Source organism: Oreochromis aureus, linkage group 15, assembly GCF_013358895.1.
Source record: "Oreochromis aureus strain Israel breed Guangdong linkage group 15, ZZ_aureus, whole genome shotgun sequence".
Taxonomy (NCBI): Eukaryota; Metazoa; Chordata; class Actinopteri; order Cichliformes; family Cichlidae; genus Oreochromis; species Oreochromis aureus.
The window spans coordinates 34,110,231-34,129,859 of NC_052956.1; the positions used below are offsets into that span (position 1 = coordinate 34,110,231).

Consider the following 19,629-nt stretch of genomic DNA (forward strand, 5'->3'; position numbering starts at 1 on the left):
CATCAACTTTGTTTTGAAAAGCTCAGTATTTCTAAAAGGTGATCAGGTCAACACCAGAATGCATGAAATAATAAATGAAGCTGTACAAATAGTTATCCTTCCTTTTATGTAGGAATTTGGATTCCTAATTTGATTTGGATTTGGATTTTTAACTCTCTCTTTATTTGACAGGCTCAAACCTTTCCAAGTTTTCCAGATTTTTATCAATAACTATGCCATAACAAAGCCTCCACTCAAATCGCCCAGTATTTCAGTGGAGACTGATGGAAACAAATGCATGCAGGTCTCCTAGCTATAGGCTTAATTTAATAAATAGCTGGGAATAAAAATGGAGCGTGATACTGATACGGACAATTCCAAGAGTCAGACATATCGGGGACGCTAATACATGCGTGCTGTTTGCGGCGGTATCACTGAAATAGCTTCACCAGACACACAAATCAGTTGCATTTACAAAATAATCCAACAACCCTGGCATTATTTGATATCTGTATAAATCCTCGCTCTTTTATTTCATTTGGCACCGCTCTGCCTCGACCAGATATGACGCTGCTGGCAAAATGCCTCGAATAGTCTGATTAATTCATTTAAAACCACAGCGTAATCAGACATCCGACCAGGGCAGACCTCTTGGCTTCATTTAGTCTGACCTTTCAGCCGAAAGAGAGAAGGAAGGTGGCTGGGTGATCCACCAGGAATGCAGGTTTGCTGATATATCTTTCCAACACAGCCTGGGGCAAACCTCAACTAAAAGCTGGGTGTGGGCTAGTTTTAGTTCGCTGAATCCACGTCTTGCGTTTATTGGATTTATATTGTGCACTATACCTTATTTACAATCCTGTTGTTGTCTTGTAAAGTCATTAAGGATGCATTTTTTTGGTAACCGTTTCTGTACAGTGTTGTTATACATTCTCTCCTGTCCCCTGTGTTAGTAACCAGTGCTATGGACCTGTGGTGCCACACTGAGACATTATTTGTGCTGTACGAACATAAAGAAGAAAAAAGGGCAGTTTTCAGTTTGGAAGTGCTCCAACTGCTCTGCACTGATAGAGGCACGCAAAGTTTCTGCTGAGGATCTGAGGTTCCTAGTGGCCACATTATCACCCTCCATCAGGCACATTCCAACAGCCTCCACCCACCTGCCCAAAATAAACTGTACAGTCTTAACCCCTTCCTCTCCACCCAGTGCCCTCCAAAGCACCCTACCAGCATAAGACATATCTGAACATGTGTAATTGTAAGCTAGGAGGTTAGTGCTACCCATCAGACCCTCTTTTCTCCCCCCTCTGTGATAGAGATATTAAGTCAACACCCAAAAACTTTTCATGATATCTTGATAAAAACAGACCGCCAGCTCAGGGTTGCTCTGACACAGCACTAGATGCCCGTTTTGCGCAGTGATGACAAGTGCAATATTTTAACAAACATAAATTACAGCCTCACGTGTCTTTTAATTGCCACGAGGGCTTGGTGGTATGGACAGGTGGTGACAGGGATTTTTTTGTGGGTGTAGTTTTCCTGGGCTTGATAGCTGCATCATACAGTATTTTTATATGTTTTAGATGATTGCACAAATACTCAGCGGTACATATAATCCCAAGAAGCCCTTAATAAGCAGGTTTTATTGGGTTTTTTTTTTTTTTTTTGCACAGTGGCATCTATGACTGTGCTATGCGCACGTCTATGCGTTCAGAGCGCGTCAAGTCAAGTTTGCGCTGAAGCCGCTTGCAGATTTTACCGTTTTCCACATGACGGGGAGAAACCACAAACGTTAGGTTCCGAACAAAAAAAGAAGAAGCAAAATAAAACTGGTGCGCGCCACATACAAATTAAGGCTGAGGTCAACAATTTTGATTTGCTTGAGGTTAGAATTATCAGGGGACAGACTGTCTTCGTCCTGCCAGGCCACGGCTACAATTATTTCCATCGACTGTAATCATCTGGGGGCAAAATAAGTGGATGTTCAAGACTGGAAAAACCTGGTTTTACAATGTTACAAACCGTCGAGGAATGCCGTGAGTTCGACACAGATTTTACTGTTGTTACCCAATTCCCTATATAATGCCACAATGCTGAGTTCCCTCTTCTCAGGCTTTAAGTTGTGTAGGCGTGACACAGTGTTACCCAATCTATTGGGTATCTGACCAGCCACGGTGCTGACTGTCTTGATTATATAACGGCCTGCTGCACTAACACAGCCCTGTCTGATCCTCTGCTGACTGAGGTGCCATGATAAAAATAAAATAATAATAATAATAAAAACCCCAAAGTATCCATTCAAGTCGTTCACACAACATTTACAGAGGGAGGGGTGGACTATTTAGAGAAGCAGACTATAGGTTTTAGAGAGTTTGAGTCCACATGCTCTGTAATTACAAGAAATGCGCCTTAAATGACATAATCTATAGTTTGGCTTAAAACTGGAGCACATGTCAGCTAGGAGCAACGTGGCAAAGATATTTGACTTAAAAATAAATAAAAACTAAAGTTAATTGTATTAAAAGCTTTTTCTCCTTTCCTCTGAAGCGGTTTAGCAGCTTGTCTGTTATCTGTCCTGATAAAATATGTTTTATGGTTAGAATTGTGCGACAGGACGTGAGGTTGCACTTTAATGGTGGCTTTCATTATGTAATAAACTGCTGAATGTGATGGCGGGTTAGTGTATATTACATTTTTAAAACGGTAAAACATCATTTAGTTGTCACACCATGCAGAAGTAGTTTTGGTTTTTTTATTTAAGAAGGCTAAAAATACTACTCTATGAGCAGTTTTGAAGTTCACATAATTGCACAATTTAGAAAAAATAAAGCCTATGGATTCATTTTGCTGCTAATCTAAGTATTAGGGTTTGTATTTTGTTTTTCTTGTAGGAAATTTAAAAATAAATACAGTAAAGAATTCAGTTTTATATCATCTGAAATAAACTGTTAACCAACCGTCTTCCCGCTTGCGTTCCCTTTTTATCGACAGCTGCCCTCTATCCAAACTTAGCTGTTGACAGTCTTAAATCTCTTCACGTAAACAGCCCGTCTTTATTCCACCAGGGCCTCCCTCATAATATCCAGCCCACTAGCATGTTTACAGTAAACGCCAGCATGGCAAAGCTGTTAACATGCACTCTAACCCACCCACAGCCCTCCCTGATCCCTCTGAACTCCTCTTCCTCAGCTTCCAGTCCTTCAAGACAAGGAACAACTTTCTTTCATTCTTAGTCCACATTAGTTGGAAAATCAAAAATCTCACCCAGGCACCAAGCTGCTCCACCAGAAGAAATTGGAAGAAATCGTCTGTTCGATCATCTGCCCCCACCAGACTGTGAAGTGGCAAAGGCAAACTGAAAACCCTCACCTTAGCCTTTATCAACATTTTGCCCGGTGGCTAGTTCTAATCTCCCACCCTGGTCAGATTACATCACATGCCGCTGAGAAAGTGCCATGGAGTTTTAATATGAACGGCTTGAGGGCCAGATGTGGCCCACTGGTCAACAGCAAATATTTTAGACTAATCCGTTTCTTTGGCCAGAGTCCCTCCAGTGTATAGCCCTTAATACCATCAATCAGCAGTAATGACAGCAACAGTTAAAGCTGCGGACCTTCAAAAGACTTAAATGGCAACTACAGCTGGGGCTAAGATATAAGAAATAAGTGTTTATGCACCACAGAGTATTATAATTTACAATGCTATTATTGAATTGGTCACATTTTAATAGTAACACAACTGGTTTTGTTCCTCTACTCTGATTCACTTGTATCATATCACACCAGTTTGTTTAACCATTTTACCCAGCTCAGCCTGAATCTCAAATACGTACATCCAGTTGCATTCACCTAATCCCCTGGTACCTGGGAGATTGTTGTCAGCAGGGGTTAAATTGGGCTGAAATGATCCAGAATGGTACTCAGACACTTTTGGTTAATGAGCAATTAAATCTGATTGGCACATTTCCATTTTCACAAACTGCAATGGCTCATTTTAGCCAGTGTCACAGAGTCAGTGAGGTCACTCCAAGATCCTGCCTGCACGCTTCCTTTTTTTTTTGCCTAATTTCTGTGATTTGTTCAGGGTGCAGCTATAAAGGTGTGTCTGAGGTACAGAAATGGAGTGAGTGATTCAAATAGCTCGATTTATAAGACACAGAAAAAAAATATGTTATGTGTGATCGTTTAGCTCTCCAAGCTGGAGAAAAATGCAAGAAAGAGGACACGAGAGCAAGCTGAGAGATTATAAGAGCCATCAGATTGAATTTAAGCTTATCGTATTCGTTAGTAATAGTTGCCAAATTTCAGGTTTATACCGTTTAAGGGTTGGAAAGCTGCCACAATGGTAAATGTAACACGGCATTATATAATGCACAATTTAGCTGTCCCCCCCACACACACACACACACATCTGACCTTAGGGTTCCCCCCCTGCCAAATCCCACTTTAACCTCTAATTGTTGGCGCAGACTTCCACACAGTAATGGACCAGAAAGTGATGGTACCTGTCTGAACTGCTCCTCGTAGGTCCAGTCTCCGTGGTCCTGCCCACTCAAATGGCTATGCGTGGCATGTGAATGCAGATGTGCTCCCACTGCTGAGCGGGACTCCTGCTCAACACTGGGACGGACCTTCAGGAGCTGGGAATGGGGGTGAAGCTGGCGGTGAGGCAGCAGGAGGATGCCCTTGCCAGGGGCCACTGCGTCATGACCTGTAGGCAGACCTTCCTCTCCAAGGTCATCCTCAAAGTCTTCTTCCATCTCACCTTCAAAGTCCTCCTCGTCCCATTTCTGTTTGCTGTGTGCATCACAAATAAATTTATATATTGAAAAACTACACTAAACACAGAAACTAATCACTGAAATTTTCATAAAAGTCCAGCAAAGAAATTCACTTACATCTGTTCCTCTTCATCTGACCCCATCATGTCCTTGTATTGCTCCTCTCCTTCATCGTTGTCCTCGTCATCGCCTTCCTCGTCCCCACCGCTGCTGCGCTCCGACATAGGGCTGTCCGACACCCTCTGTAGCCCGGCCGCCGCGGCACGCATGGCTGCAAGAGCCGCTATCTGAGTCTGCTCCGTCTCAGGTGCCGGGCTCCCCATCAGCTCATCCCCTCTGGCCGCACGGACCTGAGTCTGTTGGGCGGCGGCTTGCTGCTGGAGCTGCTGCTCCATCAGTAGCTTGGCCCTCTGCTGCCTGTGCAGATTTTCCATGACGGCCTGCAACTTCATCTCCAGGGAAAGCGGCAAAGCGTTCAGAGGCCTTCTTTCCCCTCCCTCCCCTGCTGAAGGAGCAAAAGTGGAAGGCCAGTCAGGGGTCAATAATAGGGGGAGCAATAGCCAACTGAACCTGCGAGGAGGCAGCTAGCAGCTCGCTGTAGGTCTGGAGGTTACGGTTATGATGAAATGCGGGTCTCTGAGGGGGAGTGAAAGGTGAAAAAAAGAGGAGCTCGCTGACATGCAGTCAGAGATTGGCTGCAGTTCTGAAGACAGAGGCCTCTCTCTTGTCTCAGTGGTTTTTCCTACAGTTGGGGAGAAACCGAAGCCGGTAGCAGAGGTGGCTGGTTCAGAGAGGCACACGACGTGGAAGTAAAGAAGGAGGGAGTACAAGTCTTTGCTGACAGCCTACAAAGACCTGAGGAAGAGAAAGAACAGAGCGTCAGATTGCCACTTCCCACTCTCTGTAAAGATCATTACCTGTTCAGATCACTCTTGATACTCATCTAGTAGTTTCTCCATTTTTGATTTTCTGGTTTCAATAATCCTGCAAGAAAACTTTGTGACTATTTATGAATAAATGAAAGTTCTGTAAAATCTCAGCGCTACCCTGTCTACTCGAAAAAGGAAAACACAAAGGAGAACAAAATGTTTAATATTACTAACAAAAATGCAAATTGTAATTCGAGATTCCTGTGAAACACAAAATACACAGTCTTTAAAGGTAATGTACATTGTGAAGGATTAGTCAAACAAAACAAAACACGTGAGGAACAGGACAAACTGTTTCAACCTCAACAACAAGAGGAAGTGAAATCACAGGAAGAACCATCACTTTTTTTACCTGGTTGGCTATGACTCAAGATGAATTTCAGCCTACCGGCAAAAGATTTTCGACAACGCTGTCTCAGCAGCATTAGCAAAGGTTGAATTAATATTCACACAAGTGTCACATCACTGAGGCTTCACTGCTGTGTTTTCCCCTTTTAGAGTGAGACACACAGTGGGGAGTTTTCTGAAGCTCACGTAGGTTGCAGTTGTTCTCCTACACACCTGCTCCATAAGTGCCCAGGTATGCAAAGCAGGCTGTACAATAAGCAGTGACCTTCAACCTATCGACAGTAACGACACCTCAAAGATCCCCTGCTAAACCCCGCTAACCTAGAACCTGGTCAAAATGGTAAGAGGCGTGGGTTTGGGGAGGGCGCGTTCAGATCAGTCACATACAGATAAGAGCAGAGTCGACAGCACGAGGGGAAATGAAATTTAAGTGCAGGTGCTGGACATGCCAAGCTCCAGTCATGACAAGAAGCAGCAGTGACTGTACGCCAGTACTCATTCGGCTATGCTGACTAATATATGAAAGAAACTGATCTCGATAACCACCATCTGGCACGATCTTTGTCTTTCACAAACTTCAGATTTTGCGTTGTGTCTACTCATTGAGTATCCTTTAGATGAAAGCATGAATGATCGTCTTTTCAAGGTTAGCTCAATCTGTATCACAACTACACGCAACGCAGCAGCACACAAACACAGTTCTTTGATTGTTTTTTCAGCTGATATCTCAGGCTTGCATTTGCTTTTATTACAGATGACAACATCTATGAATCCCCTTTGAAAATGTGACCAGCACAGCAATCCTGGACACAGCATACCTCATCATTACAGGTATTTTCTTGAGCACAGAGGTTGTTTTTCTCCAGCGTGCGGCTAGCTGGAATTACAGAGGAAATCTCACCAGAGTTTCACAGGTTTGGTAGTATAATTACATGTAGGCACGAGAGGGTAAACAGGGTATCCACTTTTCAGGCCCGCGGTTTCTTGAGGCTTCCAACTGAAAGCCATGGTGCCACTCACAGGAAAATTAACCTTTTTCCATATCTTGTGTTTACATAGCTGTGAATACTTGATAAGAACACATACAAGCATCCTGGCAATTGCCAGGAGATGTGTTTTTCCAATCAGCCAGTTTCTCAACAAGACATTCAAATGGAAAACAACAGCTTGTGCAACATTATACCTGTGTGACTCACGCAAAAGATCAACTTACATTTGCACAACATTAGTAATCCACAGAGAATTAATTGTGCACGACACAAATGACACACCAGACCGATGAATGAAAATTTGCACATGACACTATAAATTTAGGTGCCGTTTATGTTCCTGTACCTCCAAAATAAGTATACATTTCTTATACACTAAGTATTACAGAGTCACAGTCTGGAGTTAGGTGCAGCAAGAAGTCAAATTCAGCAGCAGAGCTGAAACCCTGCAGCTCATTCTGAGAAAATGCACTTCAGAAGCACAAACTTCTTCCACTACTAAGAATCGAAAAGCTTCAGAGGTGTTTGATAAAGTGCAGGTTACATCCCCTCACCCCAACATTATCATGCACCAATAAAAACCACAATAGAAATATTTCAGCCACTCTATACCATGGTGTTAAGAGAAATGTTGCGCAAGGAAACAAGAGCTGTGAAACTTTGTTTCCACATAGGGCGAAGGAAGTGACAACTGACGGAGCAGATGTAGTAAGGCAGCTGACAGATATTCAATATTGATTCAGTGCATTCTTTAGGGGCAATCGAGGCGCAACTGAATGCCTGCAGTTGTCAGACGGATAATAAAGCAGGATTACGGCGCCTCACCAAGCTGGATCTGGTTCGACTGAAACAACTTGTGCATGTTGTATTTACAGTGGGATCCAAGGGGAAAGACGCCGAGAATGACAGGAAGCAAACTCTCGACTATCTAGCAGCAATAAAGCATTAAATGACAAGCAAATTCATTTCGGAACAACGCACTCGCACACGTTATCTTGATAGTGCATGTTGCTTAAAGTGTTTTTTTTTTTTTAAGAAGTCACACATCACAGTCACGCAATTTCTGGTGTTCACTTCATGTTTGTGCCATGAGCATTACAGCTCCGGATACTGCACCCCTCTCTCTCGCTCTCCCTGTCTTCTTGTCATATATGTAATTTCAAAGACAGAAGTGATTACAACAAAGCTTGTCTGTTGACTCTTCCTGTGTAGGGGGAAGCAGAAGTGGTCTCTTTGTTTCATGCCACTGATGATCAGTAACATGATTTCCTTCATGCTAGATGGTGCAAATTACATTGCACCAATACATATGTTCCCTCCACTTCCCCAAAAGAGGAGGTGCGCTTGCTTATAAAGACTTTCTATATGACAGCGTGCATTGCAAACGACTACATTGTTGTTGTTGTTGTTGTATACTGCCTGAACTAAAAGAAAATCTGACTGTAGCTGAATTTTTCTCACTTTGCGGCTCATCCTAACCAGAGATTCAGCTTTTCAGCTTTTAGTTTTTTTTAGTTATGACATTAGGATTATTCTTTTTAATGTGAAACAACAAATCAGCTTCAGTTTTCCTCAGTTACGCTGTTCTCTGCCAAAACCTCAAATATTTGCTGTTGATTACCACATAAGCTCAAAACAAAAAAAGAAAAAGATGTGTGTGGGAAACCTTAAAAAAAACCAAACAAGTAATAAGCGAGTAAGATGTTAACACTTATACATCTGCGCTGCAGAAATATATACGCTTCTCACTTTTTGCATGAGCATCACATATTTTTGCCTGCGTGACAAATGTTTGGTTTTTTAATCTTCTTTGCTGTCTGTCAGCAAAAAACAACAACATTTTCATGCTTCCATGCAACATTTCAGAAGCTATTATTTCAAGAACACCTTGATTTGTTTTGGAGCTCTGACTTGTGAAGAGTAGCTAGATGACTAGTTTTGAATCCCGGTTAGAGGGGGTTGGGGGTGGGGGCCTTCTGGTTTATATTAGAGTCATAAAGCCGGGTACTTATTAACAACAGGATTCGGGGAGTTAAGAGCGCTTAAAAGAGCTGATGCACTGCCACTACTCCTTTTTAACTGCAGCAAAATGGCCAGAGGTTGACTCTTGAGTGAGTGATAAGGCATTTAGTATCTAGACCACAGCTTGCTGTGAAATTTGCAGCGAAGCCGTCTGAGTGGCAATGGGTGATTTCCCTTAAAACCCCCTTCTGGGTCTTCTTTGTACTGTACTACACGTGAGAAATCAGCGTTCGTGGGGGAAATGTCTCGACATTTTCGACTAGTTACATGAGTAATATTTAGAATATTTAGAAGCTGCTGTTCCACTAAGAAATTCTGTGTGTACAAGATCCTGTGGCAAGAAAACAAACAGCTTTCACGCCCTGTCTGTCTTCCTTTTTTGCCAGTCAAAATGCTTTACAAACTCATTTACACCAAACAAATTATATCATGGTGTTGCTCCTTCTCTGGGAAACATTTCCATATCTCAGTATGTCGGGAAAAGGGGTTAAGTCGGGAGCTTCTGAGAACTTGACAACAGCAGACAACTTCCTCTGCGGTTTTACTGCCACCTTTACGAGGGCTTACTGGACAACAACCCCACCAACATCTGGCTTTTGTAGTTGGTGGGAACAGGCACAATGGGCATTCATTCCTGTGTAAGTAATTATGAGTATTTATCGCATCCAGCGACCACTCTCACCTGCCTACCACAGTACTTTAAAACCAGAAACATGGCTCCAATATTTATTTATAAGGCATACGAGCTACACACCGCTAACCCCTCAGGTTTAGTCTTCCATTCAGACTAAACTGCGACAGCCTGCCTCCAAGTCTGTATTAACAACAAATAGATCAATTATACAGAATAGCACTTTATGTACAACAAAATTATGAAGAATAGATCTCACAAGGACTGCTGATGAAACCTCTGGAAGAGGAAGTCCTCTTATTTAAAAACTTCTGGCATTTGTGTGGATATATTGCTTGGGCTCATTTAACAGCTAAGTCTAAGTAGACACCACCTGCTGGGATACATAGCAGGAAACCATGAGTGGGTGAGAGGAAGCACCCACTAGCACAGAAAAGTAAGCAGCTGGATGAATGGAGTATAAAAAACAAAAAAAAAAAAAACACACAGAACACTAGCAGTTAATGGGTTAACCCTGTTTTTTTTTTAAACCCACATTTGGGAAGTGGAAGACTGCAAGGTCTGAGCAAACAGGACAGAGTGATAAGAATGGGAGCTAAGGGTCTAATTCCAACAAGATAAAGTGACCCAGGCTGGCTTAACATACAAGCACATACAGACTCTTGATAAATGAAAGGAAAACCCTGAACCCTTAACCCCATACACAGAGGGGGATCTGGTGGCTCTGTTATACCATGCTGGCTATTTTCCTGCCGGGTTTTGGCCACATCTGTCCTCTTGGGGAGCGTGGAGAGTGAGGGTGTCACAGCAAATCCATACAAAGTTGTTCAATTGATCATCTTTATCCTGGGATGAAGCATTTCTTTGCTGATGTGAGAACTCTCTTCCAAGATGGCATCACCCCCATCTATGAGGAGCCACAAAATGGCTTGGTTACACCTGTGACTCTCTCCACCACCTTTTGATTTAGGACAAATCAAAATCTTTCTCCTACAAAGGCAGACTGAAGCCTTTTTGATGAAACCTTTAAGACTCTTTAAGTTGAGATTTTCTTTTAATTTGATTCCCATCTGTTTATGTTCAAGAATGGCCGCATGCGATTTCCACTCTTGAACCAAAACCATTCATTTGAGCAGGATTCATCTTTGCAGCCTTTGTTCATAAACCCATCAACATCCAAAAAAAGTACTGGGCTCACACACGGCTGTATGATGTTTTCGGCATGCGTGCCACAATGAGCAATGAAGGAAAGAAAGAAAAAAATTCTCAGAGAGAAAGAGGAGCATTAAAACCCAAGGGTTTTTCCTCAGTGGGTACATTCATGTGCCAGCAAGATTGCAGATTGTTTATCTTGCATTTCACATTTGGAATAAAAGTGTTAATTTCCTTTCATGTACTGAAACAACAAACCACCTTGTTCCTGATAAAACATCTGCGGTTTGAGATGAGCCGTGTGAGGTCTCTGCAGGTCCTGAAACTAGATATTAAAATGAATGTCTGTCTGTTCTGCTTGACTAAAAATCTGAGAATTAGATTTTTTAAAGCTGTAATCTGCTTTTTGTGCCCCGTCTCGGCGTATTGCTCGCTGACGTGAGTGGGTGGGTGACACTGTAAAAGTTGTTTCGGTTTAGTTTCCGTAGATGGTTCGTGGTGTATGTTCTTTCTTTACATCTGGTTTGAATAAAAAAAAAAAAAAACAACAAAAAAACAAGCTCAATCCAAATGGACGTGCAGACAGACTTAAATGGCATCAATGTTTTAACGCGATGCGGGTTAACTGAAATCCTGCAAGTTGTTATATCATTCAGCATGCGGTCATGCATCGATAGCTTGTACGATAATGTTACGTTAGTAGAGAAACAGGCTTTGTACTGATGTTATCAACAACATTCCCAGGCAAACATACGTCTGCCTGCCCCTCCTGAATATTTCTGTCTGTCTTTCCTTTTAATATCAACGCTCAATCGACTCAATCATCACACCTGAACTTAGCAGATTATTACACCACGGTGCTCTCTGCAGCAAAGTTTGCACACTTTTCTCAACAAATAATGTAACACAAATTATTTAAATACTACACAGTGGAGGTCGCAGAAGAAGAAAAAAATGCAACCACACCCATTCTACTTCAAACTGTGTAAGTATACAAGCTGCTTTCTGTGTACACTAATTTACATATGATCCTTTTAAATAAAATAAACATATACTTGAAGAGCCAAAATGCTTAGCTCGCAAACAATTACCTGCAGCAACTAAGAAATAGGCAGAAATCATTCACTTTAATTAACAAGCTGCGTTCTCCTCCTGAGGCAAAACATTAACCGGAAAGGCTGTTAACCTGAAACTGAAATGAACAACACGCCTGTAATTTCAGGTAAGCAAATATTTTAGTCGGAACACACAACTCTTGCAATAAAGAAAGAGAATCAATTGAGTCAGTCGCAATAAAGTGCACTTTTCTGTCTTTATTTATATCCAGTGTGTGCATAAAAATAGTTAACATGCTACATCTAGCATTTAAAATGACAGATGTTTGCAGCAAAGGACTCACGATTACTTCTGAATCTAGAAAAAAGGAAAAAAAAGTAACGGGGTGGGGATAACAGCAAAAAGTCGGTTAGTTGTGCTGGTCTTGATTATGCCTCACTCTCGCATTCCTCGCAGTATTACCTCGTAAGGCAATAACACAGGCTCCATTGAACCCCAGTGGAGCAACAACAAGATCATTGAGGAAGTGTCGCACAGGCCGGTCACGTATTTTCCACTGAACCCTACCAGCAAGTCTAGGCCAAATCTGATTAGCGCCAGCTATGCTATAAATTAAGTGGGCATATAGCAGCAATAATCCAGCGATCCACTTTTCAGCAGTGAAATCTGTGGCCATCAAGCAACAGGATTAAGCTGTGCACGCGAGCGAGGCTAACAGTGTTTTGCATGCTAAAACCACCGTATGATCTACAGTGCTCTGATTTCACTCGAAGAAAATGTAAAAAAGGCCTCTGCGTGTCAATTGGAAACAGAGGAAAGTCACTACTCCTTGCTCACACGTCTGAAACACTCTGAAACAATATGAGTAGTATGATTATTAATAAGGAGCTGTAAGCAGTGCGAAAGGAAAACTGCTGAGGTTCAATACTTCTAGGAAAATGGAAGGAAATCCTAAAAATCATGAAAAGATTCAATTATAAGGCTGGATAATGATATGTGTAAGTCAGGTAAACAAAAAAAATAATACGAGCTGCTTAAAAGAGGTCAAAGAATAACCACAGGAACAACATGTTACCATGTGTGTGGAAAGTTTTGCATTTCTGCACGTCAGACATATGTAACTTCAAGGCCAAACAACTGACAGGGAAAATGTTTCTCTGTTAGACAGAAGACCGTCCCTAACTGCCTGAAAAGTTATCAGCTGAACATTCAAATAAAAAAGAAAAAAAGAAGTCTCTGCTGATTCAGCTGAAACGTTTGCTGCTGATAATGCCTCGCTGGTGCATATTGACTTTGCCATGTTACAACCCTACCGAGAGCTTCGAGCAGACACTGTATTATTACAGGAGCAGACATAAATCTCATGTGACGACAGCTCTGGTGGGGAGACGCAGACCATTCTTAAGGAGGCCATCGCAGTCTGTGCTGCAGTGAAAACAACAGATGACATCAGTATTTTTATGGTTAACTCTCCCATGGCTCGACAGTTTCATTTATACCGGCTGGTACTCGTTCTTTGTTGTTCTGTTTTTTCTTTTTCTTTTGTGCAGCTAAACCGCAACCTAAAAAAGAAAACAACAACAAAAAAACACACAAAAAAGAAACAGTTTTCAGAAACAACTTCCAGAGAAAGTGAACAAAAAAGTCATATCAACAGATCAGTGCTTTCATTTTAGGCAGCTGTTACTGTGTCCACTGATCCATGTTCATTTCTGCTTAAGCTTTCACTACTTCACTCGGTGTCTATTCCCTTTATGGTTTAAAAAACAAAAAACCCCCACAAAAACACCCTCACTACTTTTTGAAATACAATTAGCGCATTTAATCAAGCCACCTGTACTGCTAATATTACTATTAAACTACTTTAGTACCTCCAGTGCTTACTATAAAGCCAGTTACCAAGTCAGAACTTTGCCATGAAAAACAGAAGCTCAGGAGACAGGCTGCGTGTTGCAGCTCGCAGGTTTCAGTGCTCTGCCATTGTGACTCCAGAGTGATGATATGATGGTGCCGCATCTAGCATGGGAAAGGTGGAGTTGGGGGGGGCATTTTTCATTGAATGGCATGAAAACTGGATTAACTTGTCGGTTTATATGGAGACTACGCAGTCACGTCACTGCATTGTGATCTTTTACAATCCATCCTTTTGTGTGTACGCGGTTGATGGATGATTGGAAACCTAAGAATAAAGACTTCTTTGCACACAGAGAAAAGAAAAAAAAAACACTGCTGGTGGTCAGTTCTGTATTACATGTGGATTAAACGTCTTTGCCAAATAAATACCGGCAGCTTGATCTGCTAGCAAAGGATTTAGATCTGATTAAATTAGTTTTTGATTACTCGGGTGGGTTGTTAGTGCCAGTTGACACAAACGTAATGCTAAATGTAACAGAAATGCTTCAGGTCTGATGGACACGTCAGCATGTTGCAGCTGTGACCTGGTATCCGGGCAGATGAGCAAGGGGCACATGTCTGGCGCCGAACCCACTGCGTTCACAAAGCTTACATCTGTCTGAGCAGGTTGGTTTGGGCCAACCTGCTCAGGAAAGCCTTAGTCCTTTCCTTTTGCCTACGTCACTGTCAGGCCTGCTGGGATTCCCTCTTGACTTCAGCCCACGTAATGAAGTAACTGTATGGGTTTTTTTTTTTTCCCTAAGCATTTTTTGGCTACAGTTAAAGCCCCACGTGCTGAACAGTGCCTTCAGAAAAGCAGCTTTTGGCACAAGAACAGCTGAAAGGCAGCCAAGCCACGCTGCCTCCCACTACTTTAATGGCAGGAAGGCTTGTGGTGTGGAGACAGCACTCAACATTCACACTAATACAATCTCTGCTGATACAGAAGCATTCAAGTAGTCAATGCAGTCCTTGAGTCAAAGCCCACACCCCTCAGGAGTTGCAGGAAGGGTGACAAATTAAAGCAAGAATAAAGCCCTCAACACAGTAAAAGGTTTATAGTTTGATAAGAAAACAAGTAGATTTGTCTGTCCTGTCTGAGCATGTCTTCCTGTCATTAACTCGCAGCCACTAACCAGTTTAGTGGCCAACTGCCAGTGTCTGCCGTTCACTCAGCCGTGATGCTCGAAGGCAAACTGAACAAGCTATTTGCATGTGACACTTACTACTTCCAAATGATCTTCAAATACACTTGGGCTGAGATCAGGCACCGCTGACGACAGGAAGCTATGTGGATTTTTGCTTGTAAATGGCAACGTGACTCTGCCTCATGCTGATATGTGCGTTTGGCAAGCTGAGAAACAGTGAGGTGTGAACCTACCAGCGGCACCAACTCCTTAAGACAAAAAGAAGAAGAAAAAGTGAATTAAAAGAAAAGCAGAAGTCTGGCTCTACATGGAACACACATGACGAATATATGAACCCGAGATGGTTTCAATACAGATAATCCCAAACGCCAGATTAAAGAAGAGGCCAGAAGGGACTATGTTAAACAGCAGCAGTAGAAGAAAGAAAACAGAAAACACTCTGGGGAACCAAGAACAAATGATACCAGCAGCAGAAAGCAGACATATCAGTAGAAGCCAATGCAATGAGAAGACAGACGTGGCCATCGGCCAAGCCACAATACATGTGTCAGCAGCACTGATATCTAGATGATAGCAGGCTCAATCGCCTACGATAATAAACGGAACAAAAAAAAAAAAAAAAAAAAAAAAAAAACAAGCAATGAGTGAGAAACACATTAAATTTTGCTTTGATTCACACGCACACATGCACACACACCGCTCCCCCCTGAATTTGGCTGCCAGACTGCCAAAAACAGTCCAAATCAGACTGAGAATCTGAGAATCACCAAAATTTGCATCATCTACACATGCCTATAATGTAGAGGTGGTTTGATCAACTGGATTACTCTAGAAACCTAATCCAACTTTTAATCTGGATGAGTTTAATAATCAAAAATGCAATAGTATTTGAAGTTGTAAACACTGGTCTCTCTTTGTTTGAACACAATGACAGACTTATCTACAGAAGTCAGCTCTTCAAATTAAGTGAGTATTTCATAAAAACGCATTAAGCAAAAGAGACAAAGCCTTTTTAAGACATTAGCCTGAATGCCAGTCATTTCATTTCTAATCCACAATCAGCCAATTACAATGAAATAAAAGCCCGGCTTGCTTCAGCCGGATTTCCCTACGCTGCTGGTCAAAAGGATACCATATGGAGAGGGGACCAAACAGATTAGCGGTGCAGTTTTTCTAAGGTGATTGAGGAATGGTGGGGCGTGGGTGCCATGATCAGGACCTGGAAATCTCTGTTAAGATGATGCCAAGTTCTGCGACTCAGCAGCTCACTCTTTCTTTGTGTCTGTCAGCAACAACTTAAGAAGTAATTACACCCGCTCAGAAGTGGGACGGCTCTCAACCATCCTGGCGGCGTCTTCTCCTGGTTCACCTTTTTGGGTTTCAAAATCACCCGTCCTCATCAATTTGTGTGCGTGCTGAAAACCTTTGCAAAATCGATGACCACACAAAGAACATTTCAAAACCGTTCCTGTGACCTCAAACCACACAATGGACCACTGTATTGCATTTTTGCAACAGAGAATCATGAATCTGAATCTAATGCTTTGACTAATAGCACAAAGACGTTAGCTTTTTTTTTTTTTTTATACTTTTTACAAAGAAGCACTCATCCTGATGGAAGGGAAAAGCATCTAAAACCACCTTTAAATAAGACAGTGAAACCAGACTTGACTGTTTTTTCATGGCATAAATGTTTAAGGTCATCCAGAGAAATGTACTCTACGGGGCATTTCCTGTGCCTGTACTCCACTGTCCCCTTTACTTGGGGAGAAACTTTAACAGTAACCACAAACCAAATGTTAGTCAGTTTTGCTTGTGGCTGCGAGGTTCCTCGTGAGACAAAGCAGACTATTATGAGAGAAATACAGTTTGAGGGCCTCTCGACCCTTTTTTGGACGAAACGTTAGCCGTCCTCCTTTTTCACAACTGCGGACGTCACCTGAAAACAGTCTGCAGGGCTCATACTGTGGACTTTCCCACTACCATGCTGTAGCACTCAAGATGGCACATTTTGTCCAAGCCACTGCTGTGACGCGACTTTTCTTTGGAATATTTTTGACTGGACTTGATTTTATCTAGCTGCATCAGAGTTACACAGAAACGTCAGCAGCTTACGGGATTTTATTTTTTTTACGTGTAAGAAACTGAAACAACCCTTGAACTCTAGTGAAGATCATCTCATTCAGACGATCTCATGTAGAGTTATTTTCACATCTTTAAGTACATCTACTTTTTTTTACATTTGTATGTTTTTTGGGGGGGTTTCCTTTCTTTTTTTTTTTTTACATCAGCCTTTAGAGGAGTAGTCCATACTCCCAAGAAAGATTTGTGGTTTTCAGAAGCAATTTCAGGTTTAACACAGTTTTATTTTCAGTGTAATTAAGGTATTTAACTTCTTTCCTGGGTACAAATCTTACCCTGGAAACCTAACAGTCTGTGCTTTGACTGACAGACATGTGTAAGCCTTTGAAAAGCGTGTCACCCCTGAACGAATAGAACTTCCTTGCTTCATTCATTCATTTTTTTTTTTTTTTTTTTTTTAGTGCAGGCTGTAGGCAATTTCACAGCCATCAAATTGTCCTAGAGGCCTTTATATAAACATAATCCAGAGACAGGGAGCACTTAAGCCGTGTACTTACTTGTTGATAAGATTTGCAAAGTCTACTTACTTTTTGATAGGTCTCTATTTGTTCATCTATTTGCTCCCTATACTACCAAGACCTCTTTAGCCTGAAGCATTGTGATTACAAGCATAGTCAGATAATTTTTTTAAAAAAAAGCTGGCATTGATACTGAAAGGCTAATTAACGCAGGAATTCACACAGTCAGCATTCATCTCTTCTTTTCCGCTCTAACATGAAAAACTAATCCTTTTTGCTCTATGCTAGAGCTTAAATTCCGCCAAATTACGTTAGTTTAGTTTCCTTCTTCGGAAAATGCAGCGTTGACCCTGTCCATGTCTGCTATTGGTCATCTGGTTCCAGCTCCGCCTCTTTTATGTGAAAGGACACAGCTAGATTAGGAAAACCTGGTTTTACGTCCACTGTCGCGTGACTGTGGTTTAGAGCCTTATGGAGCTACATATGTTAACCTTGCTTCTTAGCACAGGCCTTTGGGGCTGCCTGCTCTTACTATGGTGAGTGGCATGAAGCAGTCTTAAAAATCTGCTTCAAAGTAGTCCATAAAGCCACCTTTTGGTCTCCGGTGACCCCCCCACCCCTCCCTGCAAAAACTCCCCGACCACCTCTCCGTCGTCCCCTCCCAGCTAATGCAGAACATGGCAGCCAAACCTCCAGTGAAGGCCCCAGCTGTACTTGCAGTCACATGCGCTGGCTTTTATATCTAACTTAAAGGTCAATGGGATGTACTTATGTTACACAATCATACAGTGGATGTGTAATGGCGGTGTAGAACAGTGGGTTCGAGCTCTACAGTACGCGGCGTCAGACGTCGTTCAAAATGTATATATGCATATATTTATATACGTTTATTTAAACCCCACAAAAACATACTTTAGTTTGCACTTTTAGCCGCCAAGATATAACAGCAAGAAAAAAGCGCTCTGTCTGTTATTGGCACGCAGCGAAGCCGGTGTGTAGTGTGACTAATCCTCCTGCAGTGTGAACTTACGGCTTTACGTTTAGGACGGGGTTGAAGTGACAACGTTACGGCCAGAAATCGACTGTTAGCCCTTATTACTACGGTGACACGGTTACCAGGTAACACCAGAGACGAACTCTGCTAGTTATTAAAATGACAACTTTTTCTATTTTTACCCTTCATAGTATATATATATATATATATATATATGTACACATATAAATATTTGAGGGGTGTTGGGGGACTAGTTTACAAAAAAGTGCCCTTTCAATCAGCGTATGGTTAATATCTAACCGTTGTGAGTGATTCACGGTCCTTGAGTCCATCCGCTACCTTTGCAATAGGCAATTAATCACACATTTGAAAGCGTATCGATAAAAAAAAAACTGCGTCCTTTATATTAAGTGACGAGACAAACACAAGGAGGAAGCCACGGAAAAGTGAACGGAGTTTAAAGGGCAGCTCGGGCACAAATAAAGCGAGCGAGACAGAGAGAAAAAAATAAACTTACCACATCGGCTTCCGTTCGGTATTCTCACTCCTCAGAACCGGAAGAAACATTCCTTGTTTTCTCCGACTCTGAATCCCGACTGCTCTCGCTCTCACCGGTTACGCGCAGAGGAAAAAGCCCCGGAACGAGGTCGAAGAGAGGTGATTAGCGTGTGTATCGACTAGAAATGAAGTGGCTTCATGTGACTGCATGATACCCACTCGATCGGCTCGCGCATGTAATTGTGTTTTTTAGAATTTGCGTGGCGCTAGACAGACAGAGAGAGAGAGAGGCGTGGAGAGACTCTCCGGTTTGCACACTCACATCATTGGTTGACAAACAGCAATCAGATGCAAATTCCTAACCTCTGAATCAGCAGGGGCCAGCCCCCCACCTCCCCTCAACCTCCCCTCCTCTTCCTCCCGGACGCCCCCAACCCCCGCGGCAGGGTAAGTGCAGGGCTATAAAGTGGGAGTGGGGCAGAAAGCTGGGGACGTTAGAGCAGATGATGCAAACTTCAGGCACACTTTGCATTTGGTCTCCCTGCGGTATTTAACAGATGGACAGTAGCAGGTGAATTAAAGTAAACGTAGCAGTGTCAACAAACGTCAG

The 19,629-nt window shown here is 42.3% G+C and overlaps 1 protein-coding gene across 3 annotated transcripts in view; it reads right to left on the reverse strand.

The window, feature by feature from the left end:
* The window catches only part of arid3a (AT rich interactive domain 3A (BRIGHT-like)), a 45,227-nt gene extending 25,821 nt beyond the window's left edge, over positions 1–19,406 (reverse strand). Inside the window, exons 1-4 of one of the 3 annotated variants that reach the window (XM_039599229.1) lie at positions 19,039–19,406; positions 15,161–15,175; positions 4,877–5,614; positions 4,484–4,775 (exon numbers count right to left, since the gene is read on the reverse strand). In XM_039599229.1, coding sequence (XP_039455163.1) covers positions 4,484–4,775; positions 4,877–5,211 — 627 coding nt within the window. In that variant the 5' untranslated portion in view covers positions 5,212–5,614; positions 15,161–15,175; positions 19,039–19,406. The remainder of the gene's footprint in view (positions 1–4,483; positions 4,776–4,876; positions 5,615–15,160; positions 15,176–19,038) is intronic. The other 2 variants (XM_039599228.1, XM_031737241.2) reach the window with 2 other exon arrangements.
* Between the last annotated feature and the right edge of the window lie 223 nt (positions 19,407–19,629).